The sequence below is a fragment of the Talpa europaea genome, assembly GCF_964194135.1.
Source record: "Talpa europaea genome assembly, chromosome: 8".
NCBI classification, from domain to species: Eukaryota; Metazoa; Chordata; class Mammalia; order Eulipotyphla; family Talpidae; genus Talpa; species Talpa europaea.
The window spans coordinates 37,581,943-37,602,176 of NC_140075.1; the positions used below are offsets into that span (position 1 = coordinate 37,581,943).

General features: G+C 38.3%; 1 protein-coding gene across 3 annotated transcripts in view; it reads left to right on the forward strand.

Moving 5' to 3' along the window:
- The window catches only part of SLC12A1 (solute carrier family 12 member 1), a gene marked incomplete at its 3' end in the record, with an annotated part of 80,219 nt that overhangs the window by 51,243 nt on the left and 8,742 nt on the right, over positions 1 to 20,234 (forward strand). For all 3 annotated transcript variants that reach the window (XM_084240366.1, XM_084240364.1, XM_084240365.1), the window contains exons 17-20: positions 3,873 to 4,013; positions 6,462 to 6,568; positions 10,759 to 10,841; positions 17,357 to 17,500. In XM_084240366.1, the coding sequence (XP_084096492.1) occupies positions 3,873 to 4,013; positions 6,462 to 6,568; positions 10,759 to 10,841; positions 17,357 to 17,500 (475 nt within the window). The remainder of the gene's footprint in view (positions 1 to 3,872; positions 4,014 to 6,461; positions 6,569 to 10,758; positions 10,842 to 17,356; positions 17,501 to 20,234) is intronic.

Here is a 20,234-nt window from a genome sequence, read left to right on the forward strand (position 1 = left end):
ACATCTTTTATTAGGTACCTTGTTTTGTGCTGATGTTTGAAAATGACAACTATTTTTTATTATTTTGAAACACTGAGAAAAATATTTGAGTCATGAAATTTACATTTCTGTAGATCAGAAATTGATGAATACTGGCAATTTTATGTGATTCAACTATATGAAATGAAATGAAATGACAGCCACATTCTCTTTCTCCCAATTAACAACACGTAACGCTTGTCATGCATGTTTAGATTCAGTATTTAAGTGAAACTATTCATGCTTTTTTTTTTTTTAAAGAGGCATGTATTTTTATTTATTTATTTATTTGTACATTTCCTGGGTACAGTCAGAAGCGCGGGAGGGTGAGAGAATTCACCAGAGCCAGAGCGGGGAGCAGAGCAGGCAGAAGGACCGAAGTACACTGCTGAGGGGAGCAGCGGGCGGCAGGAGAGGTCTGCGCGTCACGTGGGACCCTCCTCTGGTGGCCGGGGAGCAGCTGGGGATTGAACCGGCGCCGCAGAGGCCGCGGGCAGCTTCGCAACCCAGCGCTCAACCGCTGCGCCACCGGGGAGGCCCTAAGTGAAACTATTATAGATTCAAACCAAAGTCCCTTTAATGACCACTTAGGCAATGGCTTTCTCTCTCTCCAATAGCAATGTCATCTGAGTTTAAAGGTTATTCTTCTAGTCAGGTCACATCTGTGCACCAAAGTGTAGCTCTATTTTGATTAATGTTTTTCTGTTCTTTAATTTTCTTTAAACCTTGATTGGCCTGTCCTCTCCTCTCATTACAAAGGAGAATGGGGAAACTTTTGACCAACTACCTCCTATAGATCCCCTTTTAAAATTTTTTTAATTTTACACTCACTCTTTCCCTTCCTCTGTTCTTCTGAAGATTTATAAAACATCTTAATAAAACCTAAAACTCACTTTGAATTCAAAGTATTTAAGAAAACTCAGAGAAACAACAACATCTCCTAACTCTATGGCACTATAAGGGAAGGGGCAGTTGAAGCACAGATAAACCAGGGAACACAAAAATTCTCATTTTTTTCTTCTATCTTCGACTTCCTCTTCAACTTTCACATGCACCAAGGGGAAAATGCATTTTTTAGATGCATCTATTCTTTAGCCAGCAAGTCTCTATCATAATGTTAATAAAATAGTGCCATGATCAAATTCAGGAAGAGTGAAATGACCTGAGAATGGGCACTGGACTGCATGGTGAGATGAAATACGAACCAAATCAGAAGGGGAGCAATTCTCTTTCCCAAGGTTCCAACCAAAGCAACAATGAACACAAAGACAGCAATAAGACTCGTAATGTTTTGAAAAATAAAGTCGGCAAGAACACTGCTGTTGGCCCAAATTCCTTTATCTGATCCTAAAGATATTGGAACTCCTTTGCAAATTCTTTTTCAGAGTATTCATTTATTTGAAGGAGTATCATGTCAGCTTCTTCTCCAGACTAAATAATTAGAAATTCCTTTCCCCTTTCTCAATTGATGTCAAAGCTATAATATACACAAGATTTTTAGAGCTTCTTCCATCAAATCCTGAATTAAATTATGTACTCATATTTTGGATCCTAATCGAAGTTAATGTCTATAATAGTTTAATTGGGTGGCAAAATCCACTTTTATGACTATGACATAGTTGAATATTGAAAAATTATCTTCCAGTATATCTTCCTTTTGTGTTAGTTTGCTTTATCCTTACTACATTTGTATTGCAGCCTTGCCTCACATTAATAAATGTGCTACAGGGGTATTATAATCAATTTTAGCGAAGCGAGATTCTGTATGAAATATTTTTATGACTTCTCAATGTGGCAAGAGTAGGCATTAATGTAAATCTCTCTGTCACAATTAATGTTTGATCTGGATTTTTGTAAAACTAATAGACAAATGTTAGATTGTACTTATTTAAGTAAATGCCAATTTCTCCAGGGGTTCATAGTCATTGTGGTCCAACTCAACATACTGATGGTCCAATACTTTTTCAGTTACTGGTTATTCATCTAATTTTTATACATGTCGAGCCCATGTTAAGAGAGGACAGTGGCATGCCCCGGGAGTCAGCTAGTCAGTGCCAAAGCTACACACCCACCACACTGGCTCCAGCTCAGGGTCTTTCAGCTCTGCTATGGAACAAACAGTGGTGGGATTAGGTCCAGAGCTTCTATGAGATTGTAAGCACCCATTTATGATAATAAAAATAAATTGATGAACATCTCCCAAATCCAAATATCATACCAGACACTTTAGCATTACAATTTCAAGCAATCTTGCAGAATAGAGATTTGAGTCCCATTTTCTGAAAAACATGCCGAAGTTCAGACACAATTACCTCCAAACTGGCCAAACTTAGATTTGAAACCATTCTGTCTGACCACAAAACCTGGTATCCTTTTTAATACATCCTAAGCCCTTTCTCTGTCTTCAGAAACCCTCTAAGAATACTACCCCAAGCATGGTCTGAGACCAGTGGCCTCCGGGTCACTTGAAAGAAATGCAGTCAGAGATGTAGAAATGCATTAGAAATGCACAATCGCAAGCCCAGCCCAGGCCTACACACTGGTGTTATCTAAGACAATTCAACAAAATCCCAAATATCGCTATAAGTTGACTTTCTCAGGAAAAAATAGATTTGTACCCTGTCAGGCACATAGTAGTTAATCAGAAATACCTTGCAGCTTGATTTGAAACATGCAATGAAATGACTTAGCTTTAAGGAAGGTGAAATAATAGAATTTTTAGTTAAGAATGAGTTTGTGGAACTCAAATCTTAGAATTTTGAAATGATTCTTACCACAACACCTCTCTCCTTCTCAATCTCTTCTATTCTTCCAATACCAGAGATGTGTGAACTTGCTCCCACCTAATTCTTTGGGAGGGAAATGTTCATTTATTTGAGTGAAATTATGTGAGTACTACCCAGGCAATGGCAATATATGTTGTGGAGAGAAGATCAGTGTGAGGCCAGAGGTGCAGGGCTAAAAGAATTCAACAGAGACAGAGTGAAGAACAGAACAGGTGGATTTTTTGAAATACACTGCTAAGAGAAGTAGCGGACGAGATGGGAGAGAGGACTGCACCCTCAGGAGGATTTGAGCCTCTCTTTTATACTCTGTTTTGGGGAGCTTTCTAACTTGGGGCACCATTTTGCTCCAGTTACCTGCTGGGGTGTCTGGCTCCTGCACTGGCCTTTGCCACAGAAACATGTCCTGGCCTCTGCTTCTGCATTCATATAGCTGGGCTGGTTTTTCTGGTCATGTGGTCAGTTTTATGACCTTTTCCCCAAGGCAGTCTTATCATTCCCTTATCTATTCCAGCCTTTCAAACCTGCCTGCTGGGCCAGGAGTGGAAGCTGTTTTTAACCTTACTAAATTGTACTCTGACAATCTAGGGCATTTTTACCACACACATAAAGCCATGAATGGACCTAATACAAATGTCAAGGTATCCATGGCAGGGTTTGCTGCTCGCAAAACTGGGCTCTAGCTGTGATTTCATAGGTGTTCCTCAGTGTGGCTCTCTTGAGGCAAAGATCGATTGTGTATTTATCCTGCACTTCTTCAATCACATTTCCAGTATTTTCCTCCTGTACCATGATGGCCTCACTTAGCTCGTTCTTTTATTTGGCATGAGGAAATTAATTAAGCAGGTGATGAGACATCTAGACATTCTGGGTGGAACGTGAATAATGTGAGCAGCACGGGTCTTCTCTAAAAGGTTGAATCTGCGTGAACCCTGTTTATGAGGTGTTTTCCCTGCTTTCCTGTTCCTTCACTCAATGGGGCATTGCTGGCTATTTTTGTCCTTTAGAAAACAACAGCAGCACGATATATAATAGTGGGGCTTCTAACCAATATTTCATCGTGTCGTACAGGGACCGCGCAAGCTGTGTGTTAAAGAGATGAACAGTGGCATGGCAAAAAAACAGGCCTGGCTTATAAAGAACAAAATCAAGGCTTTTTATGCTGCAGTGGCAGCAGACTGTTTCAGGGATGGCGTCAGAAGTCTCCTTCAGGTAAGGCTGGCATTGAGGGGACAGTGAGGAGGCAGAAGACAATTAGCACTCCATGTTAATGAAACTCCCCGAGCCATAGCTCCAGTTAGGCAGCCCAGCAACAGAGATCAATGCAGATGGTTCAGGAATTCATGTTGAATTCCCGGGGACAGGCCAAGCTAAAAGAAAAGCAGAGAGGTTCTGTTACAATGAACTGTGAGTGATATACTGGAAATGGAAAATGAGCTTGCCTTTGGCCACCAGCATACATTCTGTCCTCAACCTTATTGAAATGCAAATTTGTTCTGATGGTTGACGACATTCAGGATCCCATTAAAACTTCAAACTATTTTTACATCTCATATTGCACATAGCGATGCTCAAGTAGACATTCTTTTTCTTTTTTCTTTTGCAAATGTTTTAAGGGCAGCTGCTACACTCAATGGAATAAACGCATGGTGATCTGGGCATAAAACCTCCCAATCCACTGAAATATTTCCAGAATTTTGAATGAATATAATAATCTTTGTGGCCGAGCACTAACTAATGCCCACAGTCATACTAACTTTCCTCGCTCTTCTTTCCTTTCTTATCTTTCTATAGGAACTACACAGACTTTCCCCCTAGTTCTCATCTATATCATTTAGACTGCCCAAAGATCCTTAGTACAATCCAGGAGACCTCAGAAACTGTAGGACTGACTTCTAATCACTTTGGCTTAATATGGCTGAAAAGCTCTTATTGTACAGATAACAAGTGATTCATTTAGCTTTCAGAGTTATTCTATACAGGAATAGCAAAATTCAGGACTGCATCAAGGTGATTCTGATGCTTAATGCAGGCAGGAAAAAAAATATTGATTAAACTGTATATTTTGGAGATGAAGAATATTTGATGCATTACTCTCTCTAATATTCTCGAGAACACTTGCAAAGTAGCTGCACAGGCGAACAAATCATTTCTAAAAGACCTATTACCCCCAACAAGCCTCTTTTCATCTGTTATTAATTTGCTGGAGATGTCATTACAAAATACTGATTTTTCTTTCAGCAGTAAGTTACTTTTCAGAAGCTCTTAGGTTAAATACGTTGGAAAGGTTACATGTTTAATGTAAAATTATCATATAAGATTGGTAAAAATAATAAAATTTCCAACTAGGAGTGGGAGGACAGATATAGAATAGAGCAGAGAGAGAAAAGACAAGCGTATAGAAAACAATTCTTATATTAATCTGGAAGAAACTGTTCAAACTTTTGACAATGCACACATCTTATTTACATGAATTTCTTTAAAGAAAAGTAGCGGCAGAGGGATTAGGACAAAAGGGCAGGACAGAGGGCTTTTAAAGAGCTGCACTGACAATTCCATCACTTTGAGTAACGCCTTCTTTGTGTCTAAGAAGTCATGGGATGAATAACCATACTCCCAAGCCATAGTCCTAGAAAAGACAGCATCCACAATGCTGTGTATCTGCCAAGGGCAAATGACAGTGCCAAGGAACTATTCTGCTCCCTGTATATTTCCAAGAGCAGTGCCTCAAATGTGGTGGAAGCAAAGTTTATTTCCGGAACCCTCCATCAGTGACTGCCTTCTACATGCTGCTGCCCCACCCACTATTCCTCTGACCCAGATGTCAGAGGAAATGCCTGCAAATGCCTCTTCTTCTAGGAAGCCGGCCATGAATCCTCAGCTGGCAAGCAAGTTTTCCTCCTTTGTGTTTCCATATGAGTCCCTGTTGCATCTGCACTTGAATTTAATTATTTGTATAATCTTGTCTTCTCCACCTTGTTCTAAGGTCCTTAAGGCCAAAGAATATGCCTTACAGCTCTCCTACAGCACCTAACAGCGTTTTGCAATTAATAGGTGCTCAATAATATTGCCAAATTAAATTTAATTAACTGGAAGCCATATCCTGTCAGCTAATGGGGAGAATGAAACTCCTGATATAGTAGATGGCTATTAATGATACTGTCATGTAAGAGGATTAGGTTCCGGAAATATAGCTCACTTACTCTTCAACAAATAACGTAAAGAGAGGTTGCAGCCATCCTTGTATGTAAGAATTTTCCAAACATGGATTTTATTGCTAATGACATTATAGATATAACAGGTGGAAATGCGCTTTGAACCACTAAGTTACAACATGTATGCCAACAGTTATGCCGACCCTCACTTGATTTTAAATTATTGAACCATTTTAATGAGTATGTCAGAAGAAATGCAAATGACTGCTAATTTAGAAAAGCTACATTTCTGTCATCTAAAATCCATTTATGGCTGAGATGATTTAGAACTAATCTTTCTATTTTATGCTTGGGTACGGGCATGAAGGACATGCACTAAAATGTAATCTAATCTTCAGAATCTTCAGAACATTACTCTGGTGCCCTTTTGGACATTATTTTTCATTTGCGGTGGCAGTTTCCTGGTAGGGTAGGGATTGCCCATGTGTTTCTCTCTTCTGTTTAGGCCTCAGGCTTAGGAAGAATGAAGCCAAACACTCTGGTGATTGGATATAAGAAAAACTGGAGGAAAGCTCCCCTGACAGAGATTGAAAACTACTTGGGAATCATACAGTAAGTGATGGCTTTCAAGACATGTTCTTGTTTATAAAGTACCAGCCAGGACCATACATTACTGATGCTGTTGTACCAGATTAAATTGCCTGCGAAGAGGACATTCCCCTGGTACCCTGAATTCTTTACCAAAGTGGAAAAAAAATGCTACCAATAATAGAATGTGAGGGAATCACAGTGTGAGCAGAGACAGGGTGGGGGAAATTTGATGTCAAGGAAAAAGATAAATATTAAGAGTTACAACATTAAAACTTACTTATAAGATTAAAAGCAAAGGACTGCTAGGTAAGGGAGGGATTGTTTCCAAACAATGGGAGTGGATCATGTGCCCAGTTCTGTCATGGTCTTCTGAACCTTGGATAAAGTGTTCACTACCTCAGAACCTTGGAGCTACCTTGGCTGACATGAGAATCCCATATGACAAGTATGTCTGACATGGAGCAGTGTTGGTTTATGCACAGAAAGTACATTTTAAATAACAAGTGAGACCTAATTCCCAAATATTGGGGAAGTCTACAATAGAAGTAATAATGGCAGTCCTCAAAGGAAGGACTAAGCATATATCAAGCTAACATCCTTAACTTAAATTGTCCCACCTAATTCTCAAAGAAGACTTTGAAGTAAGTGTAATTGTTCCATTTTATAAGTAATGACATGAGTATTGAAATTAAGTAAAATGCAGAACATGGCTGAATTTTTTAAGTGACAGAGCTGGAGTTCTGTCCCAAGACCATCCAAATTCAAAATTTAAATTCACAACCACAATGCTACGCTGCCTCCCAAAGTGCAGATGTCCTCAAAGTATTGTCTGAGTTGTTCCCTTTTTTTTTTTTCAAGAAAAGAAAACAAATTTCATACTGAGTGGTACAGCTGTCTCAGTGACCATTCTAGAAAATCAAACCTTCCTTACAGATTTGAATATATTTAACCAGATTTATATCAAGGGGAACAATATTAACTATGCCCAGTAGGCATATTTTGAAAATGGAAGTCTTCCTATCTGGATTCTGATTTTATACTACAGGGTATAGAACATGCCCCGAGAGATCTAGCTGTACTTAAAAGTCCATAACACACAGGAAAGAAATCCTCAAAAAACAAAAAAAATGCATACACCAAGTTGTGTCCTTTGGTCCCTGCTAGAGTGATCACATTTATGACAACTTTGGGAAATTTAGGCAACATAACAAAAGCACTCAAATATTAATTGTATTGAAAGAAGCATGAAACAATAACGTTCATCTTCAGAAATTATATGCATTACTGATCAAGGAGAAATTCACTTAACAGTCCTCCTAACTGGGGAATCTATGTATTAAATGCATTCTTCTGAATTTTGTTTCCCAAACATACCAATCCTGGATGCCATGTGCTGTCTTCTGGCTCCTGCTAGAAGATTCAAGAGGTTAAGACTAAACCAGGTGATCAGAGTCAGAATTTTGTCAGGTTCAGCAAACAACATGTTGATGTATTTAGAATCAGTCAGTTGCTGAACAGACCTTCTTGAAAATGGATTATATCTACTCTGTTATCCAGATTCTTCTAAAAATTTCATCTTTACCTCTGGGGAGGAAAGGGTGGAACTAAAAAGAAGAAATATATAAATCTTCAGTAAAGAATTCATTATTTGGTGCAAAATAACCTGGGATCATCTTGCAAGTTCCCAGCCATCCCATACATTCTAGATAGTCACAGGAACCAAAATAACCAAACACAGTAATTCTGAATGGAGAAGACTTCTGACTTTCATACCAAAATAAAAATTGGTTTCTGATAATATAGTTCAAATATGTACTAGTATCAAATTTAGCTGACTTATAAGGTTAAATGACTTTACTACCATGGTAATGGGGTTAATCTTGAAGGAACAATAATATACTCTATTTCCCTTTATAACATTTTTGTTTTATGACAAAATAAAATATCATATTATTATTAACATAGGGGATTGTTACAATAAACTAATATTTTAAAATTTATCTTTAATATATTTTAAATGTAGTATTCCCAACTATAGTATAATTTTATTTAGGATCTTTATTAGCTTTAATCAACGGTCAAAACAAATTATGTCAAACTTAGCAGCTGGAAACAACACGAATTTATTATCTTAGAGTTAAATGGTCTAGAAGACTGACACTAATTTACTGGGTTAGAATCAAGGTGGTGGCTGGGTCGTTATCCCTTCAGGAGATTCTAAGAGAGACTTCCTGACTTCGCCTTTTCTGGCTTCTAGAAGCTGCCCACAGCTCAAGGCCCTTCCTTCCTCTTCAAAGCCAGTGATGATGACTCAAATCCTTTTCATATCACTTTTCTCTGACTTCCTCTTGTGTCTCCCAGTTTTACTTTTATTAAGAAGAAATGATTACACTGGGTTCATCCTGGACAATCCAGATATCTGTAAATATCGAGGCCCTTAGCCTAAGCATATCTTCAAAGTCCTTTTTGCCATGTAAAGGCACATATTCACAGGCTTCAGGGATAAGAATATGGGTGGGTCTTTGGAGACCCATATTCTGCCCAACACAAAATCCATTTTTTTTGTGTGTGGAATATATTGTCTCATTTGTTTAAATCAAAAACAGTTGGAAACAAGATTTATCAGAAATTTCCTTTTTGGCAACTCGTGTTAGAACCTATTTATTCTGTTATATAAAGATCACTTATGGTTTGAATTCTGAATATTCACATTACACTGAATTTATTTATAATATTCTTTGAAAACTCAGTTTACTTTGGCTATTAGAAACTTGTTTGCATATAGTGAGACAGACTGCATTGCTGCATTGCTGAAGACTAAAGGAGAAAATTTTAAATGAACTTGAAGTGATAATCAATTTGGTTCCATATTTAGGGCAAGAGAAAAAATATTCTATAAGAACATGGATAAAAGAAATTTTCTTTCCCTTCTAGATCATCTAATTCCATTAGTTTGATATAAAGAAAGCACAACAGTTAACCTCAATTACATAGGGTTGTCATGAAAAAGCATTCCTTCAAATAGTCTGTCTGTCTAAGACAAAATCAATAGATGTTCCATATCAAAAAGTCTTGCCATAATGTCTTCCTAGTACTCCAGATTGAAAATACACGGCTCTCTAATACACTGGCCACTCTATCAGGATGAGCCCTTGTCAATACACCAGAGAAACAGAAGAACAATTTGGAGTCTATATGTGTCTGTATATACATATAGATATGAGGGAAGCGGAACAATAGGACTTAACTGCCTACTTTGCTTTAAGGGCATCTCTAAGTACAGGACCAAAGCAATGGATTGCCACCACTCTGTGCTCACTCCACTGTGCATTCAAAATCCTTTCCCCTCTAATTATCAGGAGAAGATGGCTGCTTTTAGCATAAAGGCAGCCTCTATTTCCTCTATTCAGACAATGACTGGGCCACATAAGAAGCCACTGTGGTTCCCCACACAAAGACACAAGGCAGGTGAACTGCAGTCAAAGTGGCAGTGGTCCCACCCAGCAGAGGAGAACTCACTTTAGTGAGGAAGGTCTCTGCTGCCTCACAAAGGAAGGTAGCTTACAAGGAGAAAAATAAGTCCTTGGCTCCAAATTGCTCTTTAGTGGTACATTTTTGAAGGATAATTACATTAGGGTGGTTCCTTTTTCCCCAAATAGGTTTGTTTGCAAAAATATTGAGTATTAATCCCCCCATGTCTTTGTCCTTCAGATTTTTCAATTTAATTTTTTTAATTAAACTAGATGAAAAGTATTCTGTCTAAAGTCAATACTGAAAGCGCCTTAGAGGAAATAGAGCCATTTTTGATTGGGAACTAACTCCTCAATGGGTCAGGGGTTGGGCTGATAATTTCATAGGCTCTTTATAGCCTGGAAACTCTTTGAATCATTTCAGTGATTGTTTTGTTTACGATAGAAAGGAATCAATTATTTTTTTTTAAAGTGGTAACAAGCTCTTAATCAAAATTTTAATCTGTACATGACTTGAATCATTTGGTTCCAGAATAAATGAGTTGGTAACTTTCACCCAGAAAACATTTTTAAAAGACAAAAGAAAACCTAACAGAAATGGCATAAGCTCTTGCCTACATTCTGAAGTGAGTTTTCATAGTTTAATTATATTAAAATCCTAAGAGCACGTTTAATATTACTCCATAGCATGGGGATCAAATGAGTCACTGTCCTTACTAACTACTTTGCTTTCGCTTCCAGTGATGCATTTGATTTCGAGATTGGTGTGGTCATTGTCAGAATCAGTCAAGGGTTTGACATCTCTCAGGTTCTTCAGGTGCAAGGTATGTACTTTCATTATTCAATCAACAAGTATGTATTGAGCATGTACTCCAGTCTTTTCCCTCAGTCTTTCCCCCACTGCTAACACAAAGGCTTTTGTCCTGATAACCAGAAACATAGAGTAATTCAGGACAGGTGTCAATTCTTATCACAAAACCACAGAGCCAGCCTCACTGAAAATAAACACCTTCAGTAAAATAACCTGCCAAATTAGTCTCTGCAAGACGTTTCAGAAAATGAAGATGAATTCTTTCCTTGGAAAACCATGTTTTATTTTTAAGAGTCTATGATCTAGTTTGCAGCTCACATGGAAATGAGCCTGAATATATCACACTATGAATCACTAATCTAAGTCAGAGGCAGAAACACTAATTCAGATTAGTGACTCCGCTTTTACCTGTAGATTCGGTGTACTTGTTTCATCTTGGAGTTTAAGCATCCCCTCTTATGAGTGGAGTAAAGGACATATCTAAAGAAGAGTCACTGGTCTATTAAGACAGAACCCTAATCTATGACTTGTTTCTTTAACTAAACTTTATATGATAGAGTCTGCTGATAGCAGAAACAGAAGAATATTTGAAGGTGGTCTCTCTCTCGCATACCACCCACATTGGTGTAGATGTTGGGTTGATAAGGACAAATAAGAGTCTATCTTTATCTCCTAGAGACTCAACCTTGGGATGGAAATGGGGATATTATCAGTGTGATAGTTATATTAATAGTCACATTTAATGATAGAAATTAACTTTATGCCACATGTGACAAAGAGAAAAGGGACACCCAAACTTCAAGAGGACTTCCTGGAGGAAATTAGTTTAGGCTTGAGACCTCGTGGATGAGTAGGAGTTAACCAGGCAATGCTGGGTGAGAGAAAACTGAGAGTGTGGAGAGCTCTATTCCTAGCAGATAGGAGAACATTAGCAGAGGTGTGAAAACCTGGGAATATGGAGGATGAGATGTATGGGCAACCCAAAGCAAATCAGTATAACTGTTTTCCATCTGAAAAAAGAAAATACAATTTGTATTTAGATTGCACATTTACTTTCTATGTTATTTTGATCTCTTCAAGCTGAAAAATGTGATATAGCTAGAAAATAATGCTCCCATCCCTCACTGCTCCATCCACCAAAATACATCATCAATTTAATTCTATAACGCAACACAGTGAGCAAATTCTGCAGGATTCCTGAACGAATCCTGGCAGTGAACTGCATCCCCTTTTAATTTCCCAAGGGATGTATCTGACTCAAATCTACTTTGATGTTTGAAATATTTCTGCTTCTTAGTTAAGAAAGGAAAAATACAGTTGGATGCTAATAAAATAATTATAAGTACCAATTATCTAGGGTAAACAAAAAAAGTTACACAAATACATGAAGAACATGCAAAAAACACAACAGCATAATGATAGAAATTAACTTTATGTCACATTCCCATGCATTGTTTTGACGTTTCTGTGATTTACAACACAACCCTCATATTAGATTTTGAATTGAAAGAAATAAGCTTACGTTTCATTATATTATGCTGTAATATAAGGCTTAATAAGAGCCTACTAAATCTTAAATATTGCATTACACTATGTTAATGATTATCATCATAGTTTTTCAACACAGGCACCACAGTGTCATCACAGATTATAATTTAAAGGAAATATTAGCAATTCAAAGTGCCCATATACTGTAGTTAATAAAGCAGTGAACAGAAATCAGCTTTATAGGTAATTTACCAGCTAATGACAATTATTTCTATACTGTGTCACAGGCTTATGTGAGGAGAATAAATTTTTATATAAATAAGATCGATGTTCATAACATTCTAACTTGTATACTACAGTAACTCACCCAGTACCAATGGCTGATCATTTCTCTTAATAAATTCGTATATTACCTGAACGAACAAACAAACAAACAAACAACAACAACAACAACAAAAAAAAACAAACCCACAGTATTTCATATTATTCATCTCCCAGGGGTATTTAGCAAGTTTGCCAACTACAACAAACAGTCCAAATCATACTGGTAGGAAATAGTGTTGAAACATGAGCTGCAATATATTGCGTTAAGTGTTGTGCGTAAGTACTGCAGGATTTACGGCCTTCTCGGAGCAGGGGCTGCTGCTGTGTCTGATGGAGTGCCTTTGCAAAATAATGACAGATGGCAGTGTAGTAAATAATTACTTGATTGCAAGGGCGACCACTGCAGGATTGCTTCCTGCCTTCCATTCAGCTAGACTTCACTTGGGGGGTGGCACATTGATTCACGTGAGCATTTGCAGCTTTGAACTGATTGACCAAGGAAAGAATCATAATTTAATCATTAGTAAAAAAAAAAAAAAAAGGGGGGGTGGGGTGCAGGGAAAAGGGAAATAAGAGGGGATGTGATGCCTCGGTGGGTTCCCCTGCTCTCCCTTCTGTTGTCAGACCACTGACTGTCTCCAGCCTTAGGATTCAAAGTGAATTGCAAAGTGCAGATGCCTGCCTATTTCTAAAAGACACCATTCTAAACAAAGACAGGGGAAAGGGCATTTGAGGCAGCCTTAACAACAAAACTGAATATCAAACTGTAGTCACTCCAGCTGGTTACCATACAACCGGTTCATAAAGAGTATGAAAGTAGTCACTGTTAAGCAGTTTGGGCGTTTGCTCAAAGGTATAGCTCAGGATTCACACTTTGTCCCTTTTATATTTGGGGGTATATATAAAGAATTCTCTCTATTTCTCTCTCTCTCTTTCTCGCTCTCGCTCTCTGGCAGTGTGGACTTGTAAAGCATGCTATATTGAGGAATTATCTAATTCCATTGACTTCACTCAAATTACTCATCCTCTCTGTTTCACTTTTCACATTTTGAAATGACAATAATTATAGTACCTACCACATAGAATTGTTTTGGATGTAAGGGTATGATGGCCACAAAGCGTTTGGCATTGTACTTGGCGAAAAGTAAATTCTCAATAAATGGTAATAAAAACTAATGTAAATTCCACCCTCAAGGAGTCTAGTGAAAATAAAGTAGACATGTATCCAGACTTCTTAAAATTCTTTCAATTCACATTAATAATTACTGGAATAATAAAATAGTGCAGGTTGTGTATTCCTTTAACAGGCACATATTAGCAGTGAGGGCATTGGCACTGAAGGAGGATAATAAAGAAAGATGAACAGCAGAATGGAAAGCAGAAGATTTGGCTCACTGGGTGTGCAACCCTGGATCAATCACTTGAGCTGTCTCAACCCCAGTTTCCTGAACAGTAAAATGGGGAGATGCCTACAGCCTCTTCCTGCATCCCAGGATTGGTGCTGAGATCAAATATGATACTGTGTGAAGGGCTTTATGATTCCTGAACATTAGCAATGTGGAAGTGATGGTGGTGTTGAAAGCAGTGGTGGAATGGGGTGTTTTTATTGTCAGTTCTGTGGAATTAGTTCATATCTATCCATTGACACTCCCTTGGCTTACCCCCTTCATGGCTATGGTACACTTTTGCAAGTCAGCTAGCCAGTACTCTTGTCCAAATAAATGTTTTGACAAAGTCTACTCTTGATTTCCTATGCAAACAGAAGCGAAAAATATACCAGATAGATAATTCAGAAGACCAGATAATCAAAACATCACTTCTACTTAATGTTGAAATGAGTAAAGGCGGGAGTCCACAGAAGGAGGCCTTAGATCACCTACAAAGTGAATAATTAATAATTAACTCTAATGAGAATTTGCAAAATCATTGTGCAAGTGATCATACCCCCACGTGGATCTGAAAATCTAAGATGACCAAGCAAGCAGATTTTAGCACTTTAGAATAAACTCTATCAACCTCTATTTCTCTATATTCTTTTTTTTTAAAGATTTATTTATTTTTATTTATATAAGCACTGGGTACAGTCAGAAGCGCAGGAGGGCGAGAGAATTCACCAGAGCCAGAGTGGGGAGCAGAGCAGGCAGAAGGACCAAAGTACACTGCTGAGGGGAGCAGCGGGCAGCAGGAGAGGTCTGTGCGCCATGTGGGACCCTCCTCTGGTGGCCGGGGAGCAGCCGGGAGCAAACCGGCGCTGCAGAGGCTGCAGGCAGCTTCTCAACCCAGCGCTCAAATGCCAACCCACCAGGGAGGCCCTATTTCTCTATATTCTGAGGCAAATGTTGAGTCTGAGTTGTACCAGCAAAGTCTGCTTTTGTGTCTTGGACCTGGAAGTTTGCAATTTTTCTCTTTCTAGGATGGGCTACATGTACATACTTCCAAGCAGATTGTTGGAGTAGCTTCGATTCACTCAATTAGCTAACTCTGTTACAAAGAAGGATTTATTTTTTTCCTCCTTTGTCCAAACTAAAGGATAAATATCAAGGCAACTAGGGGCTAATCTCAGAATATGCTGGAACCTGCCAAAAAGAGAAAAACAAGGAACATCACCCCACTCCCAGCTGTCCCAAAGCAACTCACAAATCTGCACCTTCCAGATGTCAGGTTACCCTAAGTCAGCAACATCCTGAGGATAATAGCTCAGGGGAGAGTGCCCAGGACTGTGACTACAAAATCTGGTGGGTAGCCCACCATATGTACTTATGTCTTTGGGGTCTTTCCTTTACAACATGTTTGAGCGGCCATAGTTTTGGGGAATTCATTTGGCTTTACAACATGTGCCTGAAAGTGTTTAGATCATCAGATAAGTTGGAGTTAATGAAATAATGTTAATAAGCCCAAACAAGAAGTCATCATAGCGGGACACATACAGGATTTAGGGTCAAGCAGACCTCTTTGCATTTGAACCTCATGACTTGCCAGGTGACATCAGACAAGTTTATTTAACTCTTCAGAACCCATTTCTTCATCTACAAAATAAAGATAATAATAGTAACTCTCTCAGAGCAGTTTGGGGAGGAATAATATGCAGAGCAGTCCCTGGCCCCCAAAGAATGTGTGATAAATAGTAACTGCTAAAATAATTCTCAGACTTCTCAAAAATACTCAATTTGCTCCGCATGACTAAGTCTATTTCCAGAAGCTGCATAAATGCACTGCCTGTAGAATGTACTCTTTGCTTTGTTTTTTAAGAAGCTCCAAAGCAGTTCCAAAATGTTGAAATAGTTGTTTATTCTTTTTGCAAAACTGTAAGGTAGAAAAGGATAGGAAATCAGAGTCATAGGAAAAGTAAGTGTCTCGCCTAATGTCACATAAAGCCAACAGCAAAGCTATATCCGGTCATGACCCCCAGGGCAATGCAACTTGTGTTCACCTTTCAAAAGTCAGGGGTAAACAATCCTTATCTGAGCTTTAATACCATCAATCTAATTTCTCATATTTTTTAGAGCCGCTGATCTTGAGAGCCTTTGAAGCTTTGGGGAAATCACATGGGTGATTTGACCTTAAATCTCATGCCACTGGCAAAAGATTAATTGCAAAGACCTGGAAAGGGGCCAGATCATTCTGCAGAGCCGAATAACAGTACCGTCTAGGGATGTAACTGTCCTGACAGATTTAGTTAGTACATAATTGATAAATCTAGAGTTTGTATAGCTTCGTTTCCCAGATAGATAAGGCAACAGGCTCTGAGGGTTGACATTTACACAAGCCTGACCAGTGTTTTGTAACACTGAATCTAGGGTTTCTACTCTCCACCTCCAGACATGGCTCATTTTTTTAAGGCTCTGTTCTCAGCAGGTAATAAGATGAGTGGATATGTCAAGAGATCTCCCTTGCCCGCTGTAAGCAAGAATGCCCATCATACTTTAGCACTGGCCTATAACTGCTTTTAAAATCTTATTTACACAGATCCAGTGCATGTTGAGGTCAGAAGGATTCAACATATTACATAGCAGCTAGGAATTTTTCATTACAATCATAATCCAAAAAGATAAAAAGCAGCCAGATTCAACATCAAAACTTGAATAGTGGGGATGACCCCTAGACAGGAAATTTTACAGAGTTTGACTTGTTCCAGGCTCAAGTGCTGGGAGGCCCCTTTGAGCTATTTCAGCTCCAACAGCCATACATAAAACCGCAGGTCCTTCCCTTCCAGAAAGTATTTCACTTATCAAAAGTAATTGCTGGTGGATATTTTTGACAGTAATTAGTATTTGGAGCCCAAGGAGTTTATTAGAGGGTTTGGTTATCTTTCCTTAATTCTTGTTCTCCAGTTTTATGTTAGAACTCAGGAAGCATCACTGTGTACCTGATATACACCCAGCATACTTCTGTACTTTTGTCACTTCCAGTTGTAAAATATCTGATCCTGTCACTTAGGTCAGTAAATCAATGGCTTATAGTGTATATCATCATATGTACAATGGATCTGGCTTTTTTTTTCCTACCAGTAGTGAATAAAGATGGCACTAAATGACCTCCCTTCCTTTCACAAGCGAAAACCCAGTGACTTCATATAACTTAACACATAGAGCTGTTTTTCTGAGCTAGTTGTTACTTTTGGACTACAACTGACTGATACATTTTTAAAAATCATGTTCTGTATAATCATTTTATAGCATATGCACCCACTAAGTGGTTTTTGTCTTGTTTTATCAGATGAATTAGAGAAACTAGAACAGGAGAGGCTGGCTTTGGAAGCCGCTATCAAGGATAATGAATGTGAAGAGGGCAGTGGAGGCATCCGAGGCTTGTTTAAAAAAGCTGGCAAGTTGAACATTACAAAGCCAATTCCAAAAAAAGGTAAGTACTTCTAAAATTTACAAAGACAACAAAATGAATCAATACTGGGTCCAGAATTCAGCACCTAAGATGTGAGCAGCTAAGATATAAAATGTAAAATGCAAGATGTGGGGCATTAGTAAGGATGGAAGGGTATTCTGTTGAGGTGGTGGTATGGATAAAAGGTAGAAGGAGTTGTCTTTATCAACAACCTAAGCCCTTTGTACCATCTTGCTGCACACATTTTATTTTAAAATAGAAATATTTGCCTTCAAAAAAAGGAAAGTGTTAATCAAGATGGAAAAGAGATAGAAATCTTAAGAACCAGGGGCTTCCCTGGTGGCACAGGGGTTAAAGACACAGCATGATCAAGCTATCATGAGCCACTGCAACATGTGTTAGATTCCCTGGTGGGCCAGGAAGATACCCACATGGCCCAGATACCCACGTGATCCCCTCAGCAGTGTATTTCAGTAGATCTTCCTGTTCTGCTCCCCACTCTGTCTCTGGTGAATTCCCTCACCCCCTAAGCCCCCGGCCTACACCCCAGTTCTTGTATGCATAAATAAATAAATCTTTTAAAAAAAAATAAAATCTTTAGAACCAGTAACCAACTTGGTTTGTGAATTTACCCCCCTCCCAACCACTACCAAACACACACACCTCGCCAACATTTCAGCAAATTGAAAGTTTACTAGTACAAGTAAGGGAGGGAATCCAACTAGGACTCTAATTTGAAAAAAGCATCTTTCTCACAAAACAGGATTCTGGACTTGAGACGTCCTTGGTAATAATTGAAGGTAGATTTCTGCTGAGTCATACACTTATCTTTGAATGCCAGGTGTACATCCTGGGACTGGAAGACCACAGAAAGAGAGTTTGTTATAAGTTTTATAAACAGGTGATTCAGACATCTGATTTTTTTTTTTTTTTTAAATTGCTTTCTAGAAATGCTACAGGTTTTAAGTCCTGGAGGTCCACAGCGACCTCTACTGGCATGAAATTAGAATATTAACCTCTACTTCTTTCATGCACAAATATTCGGGAGTTTAAGTAGTCATTCACTGGTGTGAGGCCCAGGGGAAACCGTTTCTCTAGGATGGTCCCCAAGTCAAACAAAATCCATTTTAAGACGTGGCAGGCTTCTGGTCTGGGTTGACAAGAGCTAACTCTTTAAAGAGGTGCTTCAAAGAGGGACCTTTTTCTACTATAGCCCAAGGATGAAATTTCACCTGTAATATAATATTTTCATATAGTTACACAGAGTGGTGGAGAATATCCAAACTTTACCCCATTCAAATGCCAAAGGAACCCTCAGGTGCCTGGACTATTCCATGGAGTATAGGCGAGTGTACTATGTATTATTTACCTTAAAATGACATTTTCTAGGAAAACCATGTGTTTTAATCTAAAGTTGGTGGTTCATCAAGATTTTCAGGATATAAATATTAGAATGAAATTCCCTGGGTGCCAAATACTATCTTCTTTCCTTTCAATTTATTTAGTTTATTTGTGTGAAGAATTAACTATCTGTTGAATCTGCTTGATTCAGTGGTATGATTCAGAAAGCAATAGAAAAATCAGAAGTCATATCACTACTATTCTCTAGCAACAGGGAGGAGGGAAATATAAATGTTCTTATTAATAAAAACAGGAGTTATTTATTCTGGAAGCCTGTTCCGCATCACATACTTTGGCAAAAAATGTACTCCTCTGAAAGTCAACATGTCTCATTGTTCAGAAAAGCAACATAATGTTGTGTTTTATTTCCAACAACTAACATTTCAAATACACCTTTAAAGTGCGCCCCCTTCACTGCTCATTGGTTGACAATTCTTTTGAGTTCCAGAAGCGAACCAACCCTGTCTCCAGGCGCTCATACATGCTTAAATTTACCTGTGAGTGGGTGCAGAGTTTGGTTCATTTTTGTATTTACTTTCTCCCTCAGCTGTCCTAGGAAGATGGAAACAATATAAGATAATTGCTTCAGAATTGACTGACCCCAAACACAGAAATAGTGAAAACAGAACAAAGCATCTTCAGAACCTCTTAGATCAGACAGGCAGCTATGAAGAGGCTGTCAGCTCTATTCTAAACACTTCCTGACACCGCCTCTTTGAAATCACGCGATGAAGTCACAACTTGCAAACATGTGGAAATGAGAAATAATATACAAGGTGTAGCAATGAAACTCTTCCTGGCAAATAGGAATGAGGATCCTAATCAAACACTAGCTTAGTTCCCTGGACACTTTCATTATGTCGTGTTAGTGTGGAAACTGCTGTAAAATATTTTTTTAACTATTTTATATGCATCCTTAACTCAATAAAAGCATTTTGTCTTTCACGGTTCCTGGCTTTTTCATGTCATTTCCAAAGATTTCAATCGCTCCAATAACTTCACCTTAGTTTTACAAGACTCTTTTTTTTTTTTTTTAAAGAAAAGAGGAATAAACCAGGCTGACATTAGGAGCAAAAGGTCATAGAGAATCCTGATCTCTGGCAGCCTTTGTCATCCAGACATTCACCGGATTTACACCAAAATGACCCTCAAATGGATAAATTGCCTAACAAAGAAATACTTTTGATTCTATTGCTTATATCTAGAAAATCAATCACATGTTCTACTTTCAAGTAAATCTGAAAATAGGATTAAGTTATATCTGAAAGTTGGAGGGAAATTGAGACAGTGTGACTATTGTATCAGATAGTTTAACATTGTTACATGTCTAACTGAAAATTCCCCTTTGAGAAAG